At 37.2% G+C, this 21886-nt stretch overlaps 2 protein-coding genes across 8 annotated transcripts in view; one reads left to right on the forward strand and one right to left on the reverse strand.

The window, feature by feature from the left end:
- The window catches only part of CLOCK (clock circadian regulator), a 134711-nt gene extending 118499 nt beyond the window's left edge, over nt 1–16212 (forward strand). For 5 of the 7 annotated variants that reach the window (XM_004460594.5, XM_004460595.5, XM_023589435.3 and 2 more), the window contains 4 exons: nt 2659–2865; nt 3161–3366; nt 5235–5508; nt 8616–16212. In XM_004460594.5, the coding sequence (XP_004460651.1) occupies nt 2659–2865; nt 3161–3366; nt 5235–5508; nt 8616–8795 (867 nt within the window). In that variant the 3' untranslated portion in view covers nt 8796–16212. The remainder of the gene's footprint in view (nt 1–2658; nt 2866–3160; nt 3367–5234; nt 5509–8615) is intronic. The other 2 variants (XM_058298419.2, XM_071216513.1) reach the window with 1 other exon arrangement.
- A 1319-nt stretch (nt 16213–17531) lies between these two features.
- TMEM165 (transmembrane protein 165) overlaps nt 17532–21886 on the reverse strand; it is a 47105-nt gene continuing 42750 nt past the window's right edge. Inside the window, exons 5-6 of the mRNA XM_004460597.4 lie at nt 19060–19165; nt 17532–18411 (exon numbers count right to left, since the gene is read on the reverse strand). Of these exons, the coding sequence (XP_004460654.2) occupies nt 18335–18411; nt 19060–19165 (183 nt within the window). The 3' untranslated portion in view covers nt 17532–18334. The remainder of the gene's footprint in view (nt 18412–19059; nt 19166–21886) is intronic.

Raw genomic sequence — 21886 nt, forward strand, 5'->3', positions numbered from 1 at the left:
CTTTTAGAAAATTTAGATACAGAACTTATAATTCAGTCGTTGGTAGTATTTTTAGGAGGTAACTCTTAGGCAATACATATTACAAGGCTAAGATTCAATTTTACAAGAATAAGGTTCATAAGTATTAATATAAGTGTTAATGTCTAGGCCCTGAAGTATTGGTTTGTCCTCTTTCACTAGGCACTGCCTATGTTCTCTAGAGATTCTTGCCCACTCTATTAGAGAATGGAGCAGGACTCCCAGGCTGGGAATTTAATATTTTGTTGGTTACTATGAGAGTCTGCACCCACTGAGATAACACCCCATGACCACATGAACTCATTCACATCCCACAGAGGCATGTGCCAGATGCACCCCTCCCCACACATCCCCCCACTACTGACAACCTGCACCAGTGATCTTCCCCTGCCAGAGTTGTAACTTTTCTGTAATCCAACCCCCCCCCAAAAAAAAACAAAAACAAAAACAAAGCCAAAAAATTGTCTTTCATAACTGTAAGATCTGTTTCCTTTTATGCGTGGTTGCAATTTCTTCTCTATGTTCCCCCAGTGTTGTCATATTTTTTTCTCACTTTATTTTTAAAGAAGCTTTAGGTTACAGAAAAGTCATATTGAAAATATAGGGTATTCCCATATACTGTACCGCCCCTCACATTTTCTTCTATTAATAACATCTTTAATGAATATGGTACACTTGTTACAATTGATGAACAAATACTGAAATACTGCTACTAACCAGAGTCAGTAGTTCACATTATGGTTTACACTTTACAGTTTTACAGGTTTTTTTTTAAAGGCATATTTTATTTATTCATTCATCCCTCCTCCCTTGTTGTTTGTAGTCACTGTCTGCTTGCTTGTGTCCATGTGCTGTGTGCTCTGTGTCTGCTTGTCTTCTCTTTTCATCTTCTCTTTAAGAGGCAGCGGAAAATGATCCTGGGATTGTTTGGGAGAGAGGCACTCAATTGCTTGAGCCACCTCAGCTCCCTGGTTTGTTGGTTTGTTGTGTCTTTCATTGTCTCTCATCTTTTTCTCTTTTGTTGTGCCTGTTCGCTGCACAGGCCAGCTCACCTTCACCAGGAGGCCCTGGAAAACGAGCCTGGGACCTCCCATATGGTAGACAGAAGTCCAATCACTTGAGCCACATCTGCTTCCCTGATTTTATAAGTTTTGACACAATGTATAAAGGTCTATATCTGTCACTGCAAAATCATGCAGAAAAATTCCAATGCCCTGAAAATTCTCTATGTTCCACCTATTCTTCCCTTCCTCCCTCTCCTCTCAGAATCTCTGGTAACCACTAAGTTTCAGTTTTTCAAGAATAAGGGTCATAGTTACATGCATTAATATTGAGGGCTTGACGTACTGGTCTGTTTTGTTTTATTAGGTACTGCCTATGTACTTGAGAGATTCTTGCCCCTCTATATGAGAAGGTAGCAGGACTCTACAGGGTGGGAGTCTATTATTTTGTTGTTTAATGTGTGGGTCTCCACCCACCGAGATAACACCCTATGACAAGATGAACATATTCATATTCCATAGAAGCATGCCCCAGGTGCACCCTTTCCCATATAGCGCCCTCCACAACACCCTGCCCCATTGACCCTCCCCTGCCATATTTGCCAAAAGAACATTCCCACAGTTTCAGCCACAGACTCAGAAACCGCCCAAGTTCACCTCCTGTTCCTTCTTCTATTCCTCCCCCCAGTTCCATAGAGAGGCCACCCCAAACCCCTTCCGCCACTCACGTTCATATTCCAGCTTTGTTGACCCCACTCACATCCCTGCACCATCACCCCCATCCACTGCCAAACTACCCCTTTCATCATAGGTTCTGCCCAGATTGAGCATCAGCTCACCATACTCTACTCCTCTTTGTCTCCTAATAACCCATCTTCCAGACTCTTCTCTCTGTGTGTGCGCTCAGTGTGCTTAGGTCATATCAGTGAGGTCATGCAACATTTGTCCTTGTGTGTGTGTGTGGGGGGGGCGGGTTATTTGTTTCTTTTTGAGGTACCAGGTCTGGGGATTGAACATGAACCTTGCATGTGGGAAGCCAGTGCTCAACCACTGAGCTACAGCAGCTCCCAGTAATATTTTTAATAAATACCAGGGCATAGTAGCTATGAGTCAAATCAGATTTATTTGGCCAACCCAACAGGACACTAGAGTTTTGTCTAATAGTTTTATCAGAGGAGACAGGACAGGACTCAGGTCTTTGCTAGAGTTTGAGAACTAGGACTTTGGTAAATCGAAACTTTACGTGAAACCTTTTTCTGCTAACACCATAAATTATAAATCAGAAATGATACGGATGCTGCCAGACCACAGATCTTTGAGTAGCACTGTTAGGGTAATGCCAGCTGACAGAACAACCAATCCCCAGAATGTAAAATGCTCTAGAAAACAGAGGTTTTGAAATGTATCACACTTTTTCTGACAGGTGGAAATAAAATAGGATTAGGAATCACTGGAATAATAGATATGATGGTTCATGTTTTATTCAGTAATTATTTATTGTTAATTGTTTCAGAACAGCTTAGTCTTGTAATATTAGCATTTCAAAAAGAATTTATTCCTTGGCTTTGCTTTTTTTTTATATAATGGTCTCTCTTTTTAATCTTCAAAGCTCATTGTAATGTAATCTTTGTTTTTAAAGATGTTTTTACAACAGTCAACTCCTGGATTGAATTTTGGTTCTGTTCAACTTTCTGGAAATTCATCTAGCATCCCGCAACTTGCACCTATAAATATGCAAGGCCAGGTTGTTCCTACTAACCAGATTCAAAGCGGAATGAATACTGGGCATATTGGTACAACTCAGCACATGATTCAACAGCAGAATTTACAAAGTACATCAACTCAGGTAACGTTATCAAGTATAATGGGCAGTAGTGTTCATTGATTGAAATGAATGCGATTGCTGAAACAAAACTAAAACTATATTTTACATAGTATATTGTAAAATTAATAGTAATTAGAAAGTATATTATGCCAATAACTTCAAGTCATTCCTTTGCTATTAGGTTTCTCTCAGAATAATATATCCTACCATTTCTTTCTCTGTCATATCAGCTATTGAAAGAATAATGAATAGTAGAAGTATAATTTCCCAATAGATTTTTTCAGTTAATCCATCTATAAAATCTTTACGTTTCTAGCAGAGTCAACAAAATGTACTGAGTGGGCACAATCAACAAACATCTCTTCCCAGTCAGTCACAGAGCACTCTTACAGCCCCACTGTATAACGCTATGGTGATTTCTCAGCCAGCAGCAGGCGGCATGGTGCAGATTCCATCTAGTGTGCCACAAAACAGTACCCAGAGCACTGCAGTCACTACGTTCACTCAGGACAGACAGATACGGTAACTTTCTTATTCGTGTCATTTTCAAAATTGTAAATGGATTGATTAAAAAGTAATCATTTGACTTTTTAAAACATGATTTTAGCTTGTTGCTCACCCCAGCCAGTGTTCTCCAATTTGAAATGAAAACACACAATGTATTCATTGTTTAAAGACTTTATAATAAATGGGTAACAACAAATTTTGCTTCCTTTCCAAAAATGTGTGTTGCCAAATATTATAGTATCCAAATTCTACAGTATACTATTATATGAATTTTATAACAGCACAGTGTCACAGTGAAACTTTTATCTTTTCAATACAGATATTGGAGAGTTTTCACATAGAAACAATGATTATGGTATATACTATAAAAGTACAAAAGTAATTATCCCTCTTCAGATTTTTAAGAAGTGTAGTAAGCGCTCAGATTATCTCACTTAATTCTTATCAGAAAAAGACGAAAAACAGAGGCATAGTACATTGTTAGTAACTTGGTCAAAGAGCATATAGCTTGTTAAGGTGGGTGTGGGGGGCCTCTCTAAACTCAGGCTTGGGTGTCTGATTTCAAAGTTCAAGTGTTTAAACATGCACTACACTAAACTTTTGTGGACCACAGAAAACCTAGCCATCTATGACTTATTTTAGTGAGAAGTCCAAAATAGCTGACTTAAAAAAAAGTTTTTGAAGAAATGCTATTTAGATGCTGGGCAATTGTCTTTTAACAACTATACAGTAGATCTCTATAGTCTTAAATCTACTATTTTGGATGCATTTTATTTTTTACTACAAGTAGGGTGCTGTTTTTATAATACAATTTTGCTGTTGTTTTAGGCCTCATGATATTTTTATTAAAGCCCAATTAATAATTTCCAGAGAATAAAGGAGATGAAGGATCACAGAGGCAGTGAGAACTTATTTCTCTTTGGAATTCACCTGAGAAAGCCCAGTTTCTACCTCTAACATTCTGAAGTTTGCTAACATTCTGAAAGGAAGTATTATGAAGGTGCTCCATATAAATGCAGAGGACTAGCTTTAAAGCTTGAAGAAAAAGTCCTCAGTCTAGAATCTTGGAGGGTATAATTTAGCAATTATTTGTAGAAATACCTGTTTTTTTGAGGGGAAATAAACATATTTCAGCAAACATTTGAGTGCCTACTTAGATGAGTATGACATAGTCCTTGCCCTGAGAAAGACCAAACTAGTAAAAGCAATAGAAGGGTAAACAAATAGTATTAATTGATATGATAAATGCATTAGGTCTTTAAAAGGAGGAAGTGAGCAGTTTTATGGCTTCAGGCAAGCATGTGAAGAGAGGAGTATGGATCACATTTACCAGTGAGCAGTTGTGCAACTGAGATAGTATTTTCTTTTAAAATTACAGAGAAATTAGCACCTCTGTGACCAATCCATTTTATAAATGTTGTTTCTTTGCGTTCTTTTTCTGTAAACTTTTATTTTTATTTTTTGCATTGACTCTTTTGTTCCTAAAGTATATAAAATTTTTTAGGATTTGACATGATTTGAAATAAATTTATTTTGTCTTGTGATACATATAAGTAGTAAAGTATGCCTCTATACTAAGTTTAATATTATGTACTTTAAACAGTTTGTAGTTGCATTTATGTGATGCTTTATGTATAGTAGGGTCATACCAATTTCCTCATTATAATAGCCAATATTAGGAAATAACTTCATCTCACAGAACAGGTAAATAGAAACTTCTTCCCTGAAGAGGCAGCATTTTTTTCTTGCTCTTTTATTAAAGAAACAGTTTTCTAAGAAATGAATTGACATTGGGTATTATCTTAGGCAAGTATTGTGCCCACTCACTGCCTTTCATAGTATATACTTTGTACTTGTGACACCCTTTCTCTTTTCTCTCACAGATTTTCTCAAGGTCAGCAACTTGTGACCAAATTAGTGACTGCTCCTGTAGCTTGTGGGGCAGTAATGGTACCGAGCACTATGCTCATGGGCCAGGTGGTGACTGCTTATCCTACTTTTGCTACACAACAGCAGCAGTCACAGACGTTGTCCGTGACACAGCAGCAGCAGCAGCAGCAGCAGCAGCAGCAGCAGAGTTCCCAGGAACAGCAGCTTACTTCTGTTCAGCAACCATCTCAGGCTCAGCTGACCCAACCACCACAGCAATTTTTACAGGTAATTCTCTCCATGGGGAAACTGTCTCTTGTCCATTTACTTTTCTTTCCTTTTTAGATTTTTTTGAGGGACTAGGGATTGAGCTCTGGACCTTGTACGTGGGGAGTCAGTGCTCAACCACTGAGTCACGTTGGCTCCTCTGAGTTGGTTTTTTTGTTTTGTTTCTTTCTTTTAGGAGGCACCAGGAACCAAATCCAGGACCTCCCATGTGGGAAGTGGGTGCTCAACCGTTTGAGCTACATCTGCTCCCCCATTTACTTTTTTTTTTTTTAAGACTTATTTATTATTTATTTAATCCCCCCCCCCCCCCCCGCACCCCCCCGGTTGTCTGTTCTCTGTGTCTATTTGCTGCATCTTGTTTCTTTGTCCGCTTCTGTTGTCATCAGCGGCACGGGAAGTGTGGGCGGCGCCATTCCTGGGCAGGCTGGACTTTCTTTCACGCTGGGTGGCTCTCCTTACGGGGCGCACTCCTTGTGCGTGGGGCTCCTCTATGTGGGGGACACCCCTGCATGGCAGGGCACTCCTTGCGCGCATCAGCACTGATGCATGGGCCAGCTCCCCACGGGTCAAGGAGGCCCGGGGTTTGAACCATGGACCTCCCATGTGGTAGACAGGCGCCCTAACCACTGGACCAAGTCCGTTTCCCACCATTTACTTTTATATAATGAAATATTAGGCACTAAACGAAGAGTTTTATAAATGATTTGAAAAATCCACAAAAGCTTATTGTGCAACTTGAATCTCTACAGAGATACAAAGTTTGTCCCAACTAGGTATTTTTCCTTTCCTTGTCTGGTCTTTGGAACTGGAAGACATTTAACCCTGCCATGAATATAGGCAGTTACCCAAACTGCTAGAGCGACTAAGTGGTCTACCTCCTATCTACATCAAGGCACTTTTACATACACCTCATTTTCTCTCTCTGGCTAGAGTTTCTGGAAATCAAATAAAGGAAACTTTCTTTGCCTTCCTCCATTACACAGCAGGAATATCAAGAGAGAGTTTTTTTAGTATTATAGGCATTATTATGTTAAATTATTTTGTTGGGTTAAATTTTATGTAATTTTTCAGTTATAAGTAAATGTCAGAGGAGTACTGTGGAGGCATAATGTCATAGTGGAGAACGGAGGCTTTAAAGTGGGACTGCCTTGAGATTCAGTCACGCTGCACCACAGACTATCGCTTTTGGCGGGTTACTTAGACATGCTAAACTTCAGTTTCCTCATCTATAAAGTAGAGGTAATAGTTCTTAACTCAAGAGTAAAATAAAAAATACATGGAAAGTTCTGAACATAGTACAAGGCACATAATTGGCTGTCACTTATGACCTTAAATTGACAAATGTCACCAAAGCTCAAATTAACCAAAATACAGACACAGACATCATGTGGATAAATCAGACAGTATCTCCTTGTCTGAAGGATACAGAAGAAAGTTACCTAAGTCTGGGTACACAGCCAAGAGATCAGCAGAGCAAATTCAAAGCTCATTATCCTCATTGGGGGGTACTTACTAACATCATGACATCAAGAAATCTAGCTTTCTAACTTCTGGCCTAGCAGGAGCAGTTCTGCACACAGGCTAGCCTGGATTTGTGCTGGAGACCACTTCATCCAGGCCACACACATATCAGTTTTCTAAGAGTTATACAGGATATGGTATGATTATGGGATTCAGTATTGTACTGTTTACTAAGGCACAAATGTTGTCTTAATTTATCACCCCCAGTGTCCCGGTCCAGATATAATCCTTAATTTAGTGATGTGGAAAACTAAAATGGATTCGTTTTCTAACTATCTCTGGGAATCATACTCACGGTCCCTTACTCTTTAGGGCTATACTGTAGCCATTAATAACTGGGCTAGTTGTTACAACATTTGACTTTTATAATTATATAATACCATGTCCAAATTCACTTCCATTGAAATCCCTTAAACTTTGTGGAGATAACCATAAATATCCTGAATTCTTACACAATAACTGTACCTGATAACAAAGAGAGAAAGAAAATTCTCAAGGTCCTTGGCAAAGCTTTAATGATCATAAAGGTTCTTTCCTTTGTGGGTGTGTGTATGTGTCCTTCATATGCATTTGCAAAACTCCATTTTAAAATTACAATCCCTACATCAAATTATATTTTCAATAGTAGAAAAGGACTTTCATTAGAAAATTTACTTTCTTTCATCTATTTGTATTCTAGGGATATAGATTTAATAAACAGCATGCCAGAGATAGAAATTAGGTGAAAGAAACGCAGGCTCATAGAAGTTAAGTCTTAACCAGGGTTACACAGCAGATTAAATGGCAGAGCAAAACTCAGATCAAGGGCTTCTGCCTACAGATCCTATGCCTTTTTGTTGTTCTGTTGTTGTTATACTACACAATCACATATAGGACTTGACTTTAACTTTGCCCTCATTTTTATGGTGCTTTTAAATAATAATAGTAACAGTATTAGCAATAATAACTAATATTCAGCTCTTACTGTGTGCTGGGCACTGTTCTGAGCACTTTGTGGTTTGACACATTTTTTCTTCATAGAAATCCAATATGATAAGGCATTATGCTCATCCATACTTTGTAAGTGAAGAAACAGAGGCCCAGAGAAGCCTACTCACGTCACACATGTAGTAAACAGGGGTCTACCTGAGGGCCCATGCTGTTGGCCACTTACACTGGTGTTCTAACCAACCCAACAAAGCTGTGTGCATAAGGCATTGTCTACTTGACATCAGAGTACACCTTCCCATTTCTTATAACCATAGCTCTGTTCAAATTTTATTATGTTTAAAATTTGAGTCTTTAAGACATATGAACTGAAAGAACATGTATGGTTTGTCACAAGACATAGATCGCTTTCTATACCATAAAATCCCCAGCTTGGCTTTCTTTAAAAAAGTGAAATTTTGTTAATACACTTCCAGAAGACCTCATAGACATTTACCAAAATACAGTTTTTAAATGAGGAAGCAAAAAGTCATGTCAATTATGTGGAATTTAAGGATTTAAGGATTTTGTCCCTATGGACAGTGGAAAACTTGAGTAAACCTTCTGTGGACAGTGTAGTGAGGGTGTAGCAAATGTTGTGTAATCTGTTCGTTTTTTAGACTTCTAGGTTGCTTCATGGGAATCCATCGACTCAGCTCATCCTCTCTGCTGCCTTTCCTCTACAACAGAGCACTTTCCCTCAGTCACATCACCAGCAACACCAGTCTCAGCAACAGCAGCAGCTCAGTCGGCAAAGGACTGACAGCCTGACGGACCCTTCCAAGGTTCAACCACAGTAGCACACCTGCCTCCCGTCTGACGCCCCAGGAAGAAGGGGTTGGCCTGTAGAGTTGCTCAGGTGACCTGAGGATAGGAGGAACTGTTCTAGCAGCTTCATGAGATGCAGTATTGAGTGTTCTAGTTCCTGGAATTAGTTGGCAGAGAAAATGCTGCCTAGCACTACAGATGTATGTTAAGTACCAGCCAGCAGGAGATGATCTTAGGGACATAGCCAATTCTGACAGTGTTTTAGTTGCCCAGGTATTTTTTGATGGAAAGAGTATATTGCCAAATGTTAAGGAGCTCAGCTATGAAACGTGACCTCCAGTGAATCAGAAAGGCACTAACAATGTTAGTAACTTTTAGTGGTTCTGTGCCTGTTAATAAGTGTTACAGAGGACACACCACTGCCATGTCAGGGGTTTGCTTACAATGATGCCATGAAGACAGTCCAGCAGACTCAGTAGAACCCCCTCCCTATCCCCTCTCCCTTGTCAGATAATGATGGAACAATAATTACTTTCAGAATGTTGTGTGGGTTAAAATTCTCTGTTGTACAGATGCTGTAAAAATATTATGTATATGTCTGGATAAAAGGAGAGGAAGCAAAACATTTTGTATGCTGCATGGAAGCATTATCTCTTCCTTATAGGTATGAGTACGTTTCTTAGATTCTGACATCATGTGCAAACTAATGCATCCTGTTTTCCCTTTTGTTTACAACACGATGGTGTTCTGTTCACTTTTCCAGGGCACAAGTCTTTGTTCATACTTTAGCTGTGATGTCACAGTTTGTTCAGTGAGGGATGATGTGCTGCTGGGAATGGATTTTTTTCTTCCAGGTTATTGATACAAGAGAATTTTCAAGTTATTCAGAAATATCCCTCATTTCATTATTTTTCAATTATGTTTGAAAATAGGATTATGCACTGCTTTATTTTAGATGGTTGGGAATTTTGATCACATATTTTGATACAGTTCATAGTTGGAAATATTTGTGTAAATGGTTTCAACAAGCCTGAAAGTAATTTCAAGAATGTTTCAAGTTATCAGAGTAAAATTTGCACATAAAACACATTTTAGGCACTTTTTAACATTGTCAGTGGTGGAAATTTTAACTTTTAGGATATGTTGGAATCTTTTTATTATCCTTCACAATTTCAATGCTTCTTTTAGTCAGAAATGATTCAGGGTTATTTGAGGGGAAAAAACCCATAGTGCCTTGATTTTAATTCAGGTGATAATTCACCCTCTTGAACTCATTGTCTGGTTTCACTAGCAGTTTTGAAACGTTAGTGCATTTTTAATAGCATGTGGGTGTGTTACTATTCTCCTAAGTTCCTAGGAAGACAGCTTTGAATCTCTTGGATTCGAAATATGAATATTTGAGAAATAAAAAAGATGACATACTAGCAAAGTCAGAGTCATTAAAGCGATCCCAAAATTGTTTTCCTGACTTAGGATCTTAACTTCCTTCAAAGCTAAGTAGTTCACTTAAAAATTACCAGTAAATATTTGCTCAATATGAAACTGATATTCTACAAGGAGAAAATGAGTAGGAATTAGCTTTACCTTTGCTGTAACATTAGAATATTGCAGCTCACATGCTTTCTAAACAAACTAAGACTTCATTTGGCAACGTCATATTCTAAAGGTAATAAATTCCAACTGAAGTTACATGCATTTTTTAAAAAAGCATTTTACAGATTTTATGGTACTAATTATGAAATTCACATCTACCAAGTAAAGGGAAATTAATGGAAAATGTCTCATTAGTGTATCAAAATTTTTTACTGAGGAAAAGGAGGACAACAAATTGTAATAAATCAAAATTGACCTGAAAAGAAAATGTGTAACTGTAACAAACGTTGTTAAACCAAAATGGTTCTGAGTAATGGAAATGCCTAATACAGAATTGCTAGATAAAGGGGTCAGAGGAATTCTAAGTCAATTCTTAAAGCCTTCCTGTCCTCAGCTTTACTATTAACTATTATCCTTAAGGGATATACTTTCTCTTTCTGTAGAAAATTATACTTGGCCGCAAACAAAAATTAGAAAATATTGAAAAAGAAAACCAAAGAAAGTTGGTACCTGCCCTTCTATAAAAGGAGTGTGGCTAGATACCAGTCGAGGTACTCTTCTAGCTACACAATAATCCAGAACAAATTTCTGACATTTCCATGAGTGTCAAGAATAGTTGTGAGAATATGTATGAATGTGAGCATACATATATATATACACAGACAACACTGATGTGGTAGAATATGGCAATAGCATTGTTTCTCTCCCCTCATCAAATTGCCTTTCTTGAACTTACCATGCCAGGCCACACATATAAGTTGTGCCTCATTTATTTACTGGTGATATCTAGCGATACAGATCAGGCTAACAAAAGATATTAAAAACTATTTTATTAAAGCTCATCCTCTAAGTACCATATTTAAAAGAAAGATGGTTAACAGTGAGTACTACGTACTTAACCAGAAGCAAAGTATAAGACAAGCCATAAGGTAAATCTGTAGGCTGTATACTTACTCATATTCTCCATCAAGTATTTTCCATCTCTGCAAATATTTTGGAAAGGAAATTAGACAAAATTTTCCTTAATTCCTGCTTTTCCTAACAGCTCATTTTTTCTTGCTTAGAATTAACAATTACTAAATTTAAAGGAAGAGCTAGCCTCTTTTCCTTTGCTCTCAGTATGGAGTGTTGCATTGGAAGATCTAGCACTAGCTGTCTTAGCTCCTTCTGTTTTCCTCCTGCTTCTCTTGAACTTGGATCACAAAGCTGTTCCTGTCCCCTCTCCCATGGAGACTTGAGCATTCAAGTGAAGGTGCAGCTGTTGCCTATTCATTTCTATAGCCAAAATTGTTAATTCCAAATTTAAAACACAAAGATACCAAATAGACTTTTTAGCTCCTTAAAAACTGTGTCTTCCCTCATTTACTCTCACAGATACTGTTTTCCTTAAAAATCATTTTGTTCTGGATAGCACTTTTTAGGTATGCAAGGAACTAACTCTTGAAGGGAAAGAAAAATGCTCATTGCTCTGCATTTATCTCACTTTGGACTTGGGACATTAGGGTGGTGTTTAACAACTAGAAGAATTAGAAAGATGAATGAAGTAGCTGCTAAGAGTGTTGTCAAGTCAGAACCTAGACGCTTAAAAGTACTCCATTTTTAGAATGGAAAATATTAGCGCAAAAGCGAATATGGGGGGGGCGCGAAGGTATGTAAGTAAATACTATACAGTCCAGTCTCTGAACTCCATCCTTAATTGATGGGGGTAATTTTAGAGGCCTGCACTTTGCTTTGTCACTTAAATCTGGTTTAGGAATGTCCTCGTACTAAAAGGATGCCAGTGATTTTAAATAGTTATAGAATGCTCAGTACAGAATAGTGAAAACATTGGGTTCTTCAGAAGTGCTGTAGTTGTTGGTCATTGCCTTAAAGCAGTCTGCTTGAAGTTAGCATTCAGTACTGAAGCAGTCCATCTGTATAAAAAGGGCATTGTGTTGAAGGAAGATGAACCCCTTCAAGAAGGCTTAGAAAGGGGTACTTAGAATTCTATTTCCCCTGCTCTATACAGTCAGGTTGAAAAGTCTTCTAAACTGGGTATCACTCAATGTATTTTAAAATGTTTCTGCTACATTAAAGCAGACCATTTAAATGGAATGCAAATAGCATTTTACCCTGGTAATGCTTGTTTTTACTTTTCTTTCTCCTTGTTTCTTTGGTGATTGAATGAGAGTTTGTTGATAAAACATTTGTATAAAACTCATTCACGTATGTAACCTCTCCAGTATCTGTGACCCTGGTCTTAGTCCCATGGGAGTCGATGTTGGAAGGTATAAACACTGGATATTAATATTGCTGAGTGAATCTAGCAAGAAGTGAGGTGACTGGAATTAAGTGATGGAAAAGAAACAGCACAAAGGCACTTGCTGATTTAATTGTGATTGGAGAAAGATGAGGTTTTAAGTTTGTTTGGACTGGGTGATAGTTCTTCTAAAAGGAGCTTCTGAAATAATTGCAAAGGAAGAGTTGACTATTTTTATAGCATATTTAATATATTTGTATGTAACTATGAGTATAGTAGGAACCCTCCACATGCCTCCCACTTTTCTAATTTACCCCACCCCCCACCCCCACCATAGCACTAGTATAGCCTCATCCTCGTGGGTAACGTGCCTACTGCCAGCCTACCAAAAGATAGTGCTGCTGCTTTTGTGAGACAGGTGAGAAGACCGAACTCTCATGCCTGGGGATCCTTTATATGAGGAATAGCACACACTTTTAAAACAACATACCACAGTCTAAAGCATCAGTTTGAAAATTTAACAAGCACTTTATTGCAATTACTCATTTTGATAAAGTTGATAATTTTAGGCATTAACCATTTCTCAAGGATCCCGGAATCACTTTAGGTGAAATTATAAAATGACACATTTCTGAGAAATGTTTAGATCCAGTGAACCACAGGTTTATGAGAGTGATTTCAAGGTAGCCAAATGAACTTTGAATTTTGTTTTGAATGTGATGGAGCCAAGAGATTATAGATGCCTACTTTCCATTTAGACACTATTGTAAACCTATCTTGCCTATTGTGTGGACACCAAAAGAGACCAACGAGCCTGTTTATTTTTAGAGATCTAGGAAAAATGCATTAATGTGTGTAGATGTACTAAAAGAACCAAAAATGATTGGTCATAATATTCTAGAATACAGTAATTTCAAGAATTATTCTGAATGTTTTAAATGTGTCCTGAAATGTTAGCATGTCATTTCAGCATTTCTATTTGAATTGCTCTTGTAATATTTTTGCACAAAAAGGACTGAAAATAGACTACTTTTTGAAGAAAAGGAAAAATATATTTAATTTGGTGAGGTTTTTTTTCTTAAATGTCTCCTGTGGAAACACTGGAGATGAATTTTGTTGGTATAGTTATTGAGTCAGGATATTTTAAAGTGTTGAATAGCTCACAAGGAATTTAGCAAACCTGAAGATATTTAAAATTAAAATTCTTTCTTTCCATGTGTTTGTTTTGCATAGTTTTTTCCCCCATGTCATAATTTTAACACTACATTCCTTGTTTTTCTTAAATAAACTAATACTTTGCAGGTTCTGTTTTGAATATTTAAAATTTGTAAGCTACCCTGGTTTTCCCAGGGAAATGCTCTTTTGTGAATAGGCTGTTATTTATGAAGAGACTATTAAATGAAATTCCATCACCACCACCAGCAAACACTAAGGTGCTGCATTAAGTGACAATCAAAATAGTAAGTATTTATGGAAGAGTTTAGAAAGTGGTTTAAAGAAGCAATTGCTTTGAAAGCAGTCCTCTGCGTTTCTTGAATAAAAATGGCTAAATGTATTTATTTATATTTTTAAATATGTGTTATTTTCTCATCAAAGTGATTTCTCAGTGTCATGTATTTAATTTGTGGTTTATTTCGTTTTGCATCATAACCTTTTACTTAGAGAACTGGCTCTGTTTGTTTGGGATACAGTCTCTAGCCCTCATGACTCTCATGAGCATCCGGATCTGCTCTACTTTAGGATGGCAGTGGCGGACCCAAATCCATATGCCTGCACTTCCCTCCTGTCCCAATTCATTTAGGGGAAAAAATTTTTTTTAAATGAATAAAGATAACTCCTTCCAAATCTGCTTCATATAAACTCCAACCTTTTTCTAGTTTCACTTGCTGCCTTTTCTATTTTATGAATATTTTTTGTATTATTTCCCCAACATAGCCAAAGGCCAGTATGACAGAACCAATGGCACACTTTGTCTCTATTTTGCCCATTTTGGGAAACGTTAGTAAAACAATCAGCAGCTTCCAGTGGCTGTCATTGTCATTATCATACCCATATTAAAGTCCATAAATACAAGGTGGAGCAGTGTATACTCACTGCAACCTCCTCTACAGAAAATTGCTCTCTTTATCTAACATAATATTGCTTGGTTGTTTAAAACAAAACCTCCATACCCAGCACTGTCTGATAAGGCAGTGTTGAATGAAAATTAGAAGCCTAGAAGTTTGAGGATATTTCTTGCCGGTATGCATTGAGATGTTAATACTTCATACTTAGGGTTCCCAGAGCCACTTGAGTCCTACAGGCCAGGTACAGGGCATACTGTCTAGCATTTGGGATCTCTTCAAGAATGGTAACTAAAGTACACCAACCACAAGATGGATTTAAAGATGTAGAAACTGTTGGCTCAACTCTGAGGTTAAATTGAAGATGTGATATTTTCAAATGTATTTGAGGAAACAAACTGTGACATCGCTTTAAAAATGACATTCAAATGTCCTGTGTGTGTTTAAGTTGGCCTCTACTGGTACATATTCACTGCTGGTGACAGTTGTGCCAGTACTAAGTTAATATGTAGGAAAAGCAATGTTAATCTTCAAATTGATGTGTTATATAACTTAGACAATCATACTAAAGAAAAAAAAAAAATTGGCCAGGAAATGTCCATTGTTTTCTATAGAAATGTCAACCAGGACAGCTGCAATTTAAATCATTCTAGAATTAAAATCTATTTTATTGTGGTGTCAGTTGGGAAAAGGACCTCAGTATGGCACTTTCACATTCACTCTGTGTAAAGGTTGAAGCCCAAAGATGAGTTAAATTCAGTGCTACATTGAAACCAGTTAGTGCAAAAAAAAAGTTTTATCCTTGTAAACTTTTGTTGACATCAGCTGGTAGTTGTAAAAACAAGCATCAGATTCTTCTAAAAGTTCCGTGTGGATTTTCGTGTGCTGCTCTTCACACTGCTGTCCTTACTGCTTGGTTTTTGGTTTGAAATAGATATAGCCCATCATTCTTAGTTCAAAAAGGGTGATCTATAAATGGCTAACTGATCTTGAGAATACCTTTTTGTCCTACAGCGAACACTGAATTGAAATCCAAATTGATTTAAAAAAATATGAGTGACATATTTTCCAGGTAATTGCCTTCTGCCAAAATTCTAAATTAAATAGTAGCATGAAGGATAGGATCAAGAATGGTTGCAATGGTGCTATATTAGGTTCTTTGTTGATTTCCATGAGCTATGTTTGGAAATATATTGTATAAAATATGTGGATTATCTTGTTACCAATTTAATATTGCCATTTTAATTTGATGTTATTTACAACTGGTTACACTTTTTCTTTCCCCAAAGCTAGCCCATGAGGAAAATTAAAATGTGGTATTAGCCTACCTCCACTCAGGCTTCTTGCTGTATGATCATTTATCCAGGTTATGATGTGCATAGCTCTTTAAAAACATGTACTATGATAATAATGCTCTTTCCCATAAACCTTTATAATGTATTCAGAATTATAGCAAGAGCCAAGCAGTAGCATTGTTTCTCCATAAATGTAGAAATAATTAGATCCAGATTGTTTCCTTATTCAGTTTCAAAAATAAAAAATACCTCAGTGCTATGTTTTTCAGTATCACCGGCATTTCTCCAAAAAAAAAAAAAAAAACTTGATGTGGCATATAACTTGGGGGGGGGGGGGATTTTTTTTTTTTTTTTTTTTTTTGGCTTTTAAAGAAGACTATTAAATATTGCAAAATCACTATCAATGACATTTTCCTTTCTTATATCCAACAGTGGGGCCTAACTATTAGCAAGTTTTACCTTGTAGCTTGCTTAAGTCTGTACTACCACATTTGCGGAGTAGTAATGTGCTGCTACAAGATTATAGGACCTCAGAGAGCTACACTGTTATTCAGATATTAAACTAGCGCTGGAATCAGGCTAAAGTTTGGGCTATGATTATGACGGTACCAGCTACTTTCTAATCAGAAAATGTTCTTTCTGTTCTTAGAAAAGGACTGCTAGGGCTAACTTCTTGCTTTCCTTAATTATAAAATAATATTAAGCAGTATAAGGAGTATCTAATTGCAGGCAACAAAGATGGGTCTGGGGGTCTAACCTGAAATCTCTTTCCTCCAGTAGTTTGATACCGCGAAGTGTTTTATGGTGGTCTACCCCATAACACACTTTTTATGGTAGGAAATACCTGGAAAGTTTCTCAGAATGACTTACTTTCCTTTCCACATGTGCTTCTGCCTCACGGCATTTTAAAGAACCACTTTTTAGACCTCTTCGCAGTGCTATTTAGTTGTGCATTGACAAAGCTGGGTGGTTAACCAGGCTAGCTCAGTCTTTTTCAAATTACAAGTTACTTATATCATGGAATATTGCAAAAGCTCAATAAACCTGAATTGCCCTGGATCTACTTACATGTCACACAAGGAATATGTGGGTGTTTCTATAGAATTTTCCATCAGGCCTGAAGAGAGGCTACTAATGGCAGTTACTGTATATAATAATAGCACATATTAGACAAGGACAAAGTAGCTGATAAGCTGCTTGGATGGAGTGTATTTGGTAGTCACATTGGAATATACTTAACAGTGATTATTGAAATTGCTGTGATAAAATGATGTATGCTTAGCATAATCATTACAGGTTCCAGAATTGAACTCCCAACTCTACCACATAACCTTGGACAAGTTTTTCTCTTTTCTCAAACCTGTAAGGGTAATACTATTACATTACCTCATACATTTGTGAGGGTTAAATAAGACAGTGCTTTAGAACAATGCCCTAGCTCCTGTTTAGCTACTTTATACAAGTCTTATATATTCAATATATCAGTTTTAATATCAACTTTAAAAATTGGTCTGTAAATGTTAACACTATTTTGATAAATTAGAAAATTATGAACTTGTATAACAAGGAAAAATCAAGCACTGGTCATATCACTTTTATTTACATTGCATCTATGTTACATTGTTACTCAGTATAGAAAAAATATGAATACATTGATAGTATTCTCTTAATTTGGCAATTTCACATTGTCAAATATTGACTGTTTTTATATTGGGTCTCCTGCCCAATTAAAAGGAAAGGGGGGGGGAACAGATCTGGCAAATAATTCCTGTTGTGTCATGTTATTGATATGACAGAAGCACCAGACATTGAACCTGGGACTTCAAACATGGGAAGCAGGTACTCAGCCAATGAGCTACATCTGTTCCCTAAGAATCCAATTTTGAAAAGACTTGTGATAAAAACTACTCCTTACTAGCTCAGGGAAATTTTTAAAAGATTAACTCATTTATTCTTCCGCCCTCAAAATTTTAAGGTAAATATCTAAAAATGCCTTAGTGATCTAGGAGAAAATTTATATTCCTTATAAAAATGGGGATAAGTACTGAAAGAATATAAAGTAAGAAATAGTAGAAATACAATGCCTCTTAAAACTTTAGCATACAATAGTTCTGTATATAACCCCCGTCCCCCCCCCAAAAAAAAAGCCATGTTACAGTTATGCTGGAGAAGAAAATTCACACAGGATCAGGTTTCTTTTAAAAATCCATGTTGCCAACAGAATCAATGATTACTTTTTGGAGATAATACTTTCATTAAATAGGTCAAACTCACAAATCAATGCTACAAAATACAGTGTTTCCCATCACTTTTAGTTATGTACACTATGTACAGAAAAATGAATTACCTAATTTTCAACTAAATAGAAACGAAATAGCTTGTTAAAAACCATAATCAGGACTTATAAATAGTGCAGAAAATGCAAACGCCAAAAAAACGATGCCTCCTATGATCGTCACTGGAAGAGAAGAGGGAAAAAGTTAAATAAGGCAAAGTTCCAAAAGTCTGACAATGCATAAAATCTAAAGGAGCCAAGATGTTGCCCATTATTCTTCCAATCTAATAAAGTGACTTTGTAAACAAATTAGAGCCACTTAACCCCCATTTATACAATAAAGAACACTGCTTAACATGCCTGACTCTAAATACTGTTATTGAGAAAGTACAGGCAAGCAACAATAGAAACACGATACATACGATACACATCTTTAAAGCTCATTAAAGGAAATGTTCAACAACTTCTGTGACTTGTAGACACTCGGATTCCCAATCTTAAGACAACTTGAATGCCAATTTTTCATACTTCTACAACATAATGACTTTTAATATCCACTGCCTGAGAAAATATATTGGCAAATGGCCACTATAGCTCCAACAATGCTTTTAAATGGATTTTTAATTTACTAACATTTACACCTGTGAAGAACAGTACATATTTGCAAGACTAGCGACAATACTTAGGACCTCTAACATTATAATCATAAAGACCAGGTATACTTTAGAAATAAAAATTTAAATAAAGCTAACTCCTTTTTTCTAATCATTCAGTGACTGTAAAAAGTTAAAGCAACGCTTTTTGCTTTGAAATTAAGAACAAAAACCTTACCAGTTCTAACAGAGATTTTTTGTGCAATCATTCTTCCTCCAATTACTGCCAATCCAGTGCATAAGCAGTGTCCCACTGTTCCACCCACGGCTACACCACAGGGATCCTGGAAACGAGCACAACCAGCATTAAAGTAAAACCAAGGTTGAAACAGAAACTGCTACTTGAGAAAGATAACTATTAAACACTGAAAATGGAGGTCAAGAACAACAAAGTATAAAATGGTTCTAAAAATTTCACAATGTAAATTTATGAAAAATACAATGGCTGCTTTAAGGAACAGGTACCAATCATACATAGGACTAGACCTAAAAGAAGAAAAGTTCTAATTCAGTTCATCTGTAAAATCCAAACAACCCTGATGAAATGATATTAATTCCACCTTTCATTAGTTATTAAACTTCATTCATAGTCAACATTTAGCACCTGTGTGACATGTGCTGGGGAGACTGTTAAATTAGACATCTCTTCCCTCACATAGTGTTTGATACTGTTAAGGAAAATAAGCCTTTACAATTTAGTATGACTATGCTCCCTGAGAACAGCATGCATGTCTCCCTTATTCTCCACTGTATCCTTAGTGCCAGGCACATAGCATTCATTCAGTAAACACTTGTTGCCAGAACATAATAGAGGCACTCAGATTTAGGGAGGTCAGTCACGGTTCACCAGAAAAGATAGCCCAAAGAATGAGCAGGAGTTAACCAAAAGATTTGATTTTGTTTTGTGAGGAAGGGAATATTCCAAGCAGAAGGCAACAGGTCAGCAGTGAACAGTCAAGCCCTCTGGGATTGGGGAAAGGGTGGGAAGAGTGGTATTTGGGAGAGAAATAGAATTGAGATGGGGAACTTTTTTTTTTTTTTTTTTAAGTTTAGAAAAACTTGTGCATACTAAAATGCTCACAATATGGGGCTGGAGACAGGGGAAGACTTAAGCTATAAAGTGGGCTGACAGGCTGGGGTCCAGAATACAGGAGGAAGGAAAACTCTTCCACTGTAATGGGTGGCAATGAAGAGAAGGTGAGTTTTCTTTGTGAAGTGGGAGGTAAGGTCTGTTAAGAAGTAGACGGTGCATATGTAAGGGAAATGGGGATGATTTTAAACATCTACTGTGAAGAATGGAGAAGTAGGACTACATTTCCTAAGTGATACTGTATAATTTCTAAAACTGGTATCTCTGAAGATGGTTTCATTCTATTTGAAAGTGATATGTAAAAAACAACTGGAGTAAGTAATTCCTTTCTTACAGGGTTTTTCAGAGTCTGTTAATTTGTATTATCAATCTTCAATATAATGAATACAGTATTTGCCATATTTTTCTGACCTGGAACCTCCTTTCTTTGTTTGCCTAATTCAATAGCATCTCAAAGGACACTAAGTTTCTGTGAAATCCACTTTGGGAAATACTGAATTGAATTATGTTAAAAGCAGGATTGAAGTTTCAGACTAAACTGGATGGAACTAGACTACTTACAATGTATGGTTCATACAAAAATTACCAAAAAAAAAAATTAAGAATACTAAGGAAACAAAGACAACCATATTTCTGCCCTTAAAGAACATTAAAGATCCCTATGGTGCTGGAAGTGTGGTAAGGGGATGACACTGAGTGCTGACTGTGTTAGATACCCTCCATGCATCATCTTACTTTAGCCACAAAACACAACCCACCAAGTAAGTAATCCCATTTTCAGATGAGGAAACCCCGGGAGGTGATGTGGTCACACAGAAGAGGCCCAAACCCAGTCAGCATGCGTCAGGCTGCTAAGACGCAGCAGACCAAGGTATATCATAAAGACAGGGCCAGTCTTGAGCCTCTGACATGTCACTCTGGCTATACAGAACATACAATGAGGAAAATGCAATGATTCTGCCATCGTGATCATCACCACGGCAGAACCATCACCACCACCACAAAATGGTCACTTACTTTCAAGTCCCAATTCTGGGCCAATATAAAAGCCAATATAAACTCTGAAAGCCAATATAAAAGACTAGAAATCAAGGGGGGAAAAAAGCACAGCCATTAAAGTGACATTTAAAAAGAAAGAGAATCAACTGAAAAAATCAGGTTCAGTTTTTTCTCTCTAAAAGTACAGCATTTTTGAGGCTTGTCTGACAAAACACACCGGTCCCAAAACAAACCTAAACTCTTTGTTTTATATTTTAAACTGCAGCCTACGTTCAGGAATTTGTTCTTTCATGGTAGGCATTTCCTAGGAGCTAGAAACAAATCCAAACCTAGCCTATTATCTAAATCCTACCATTAGATGAAAACAGTATAATATTAAAACAGATAGGAGGGGAGCGGATATAGGTCAAGCACCTGTGTCCCATGTACGAGGTCCTGGTTTCAGTCCCTGGTACCTCCTAAAAAAAACAGAAATGCTGTTTGACCAAAGTGTACAGAGTTATAGCAGCATTCTACAGCTATCTCCTGAGGAAATCTTAATCTGTGTGAACAATAACAGATACCTCATATAAAATTTTACTGTCCCCTCAGAAGGAATAAAGATTCAAAAAATAAAAAAGCCAATAGGTGGGAAGAGGATGTGGCTCAAGCAAATGGGCTCCAGCCAACCACATGGGAGGTCCCTGGATCGGTTCCTGGTGCCTCTTAAAGATGACAGCAAGCTAGAGCAACAGGCACACAACAAGAGACTCAAGAAGAAAAACATGAGACACACAACAAAGCAGGGAGCAGAGGTTCCTGGTGCCTCCTAAATAAGATGAGCAAGAAAGCAAGCTCACGTGAAAGGCAGGCGCAGCAAGCTGACGCAACAAGAGACACAAGAAAAACATAATGAGAGACACAACAAAGCAGAGCA

Source organism: Dasypus novemcinctus, chromosome 1 (genome assembly GCF_030445035.2).
Source record: "Dasypus novemcinctus isolate mDasNov1 chromosome 1, mDasNov1.1.hap2, whole genome shotgun sequence".
In the NCBI taxonomy this organism is placed as follows: Eukaryota; Metazoa; Chordata; class Mammalia; order Cingulata; family Dasypodidae; genus Dasypus; species Dasypus novemcinctus.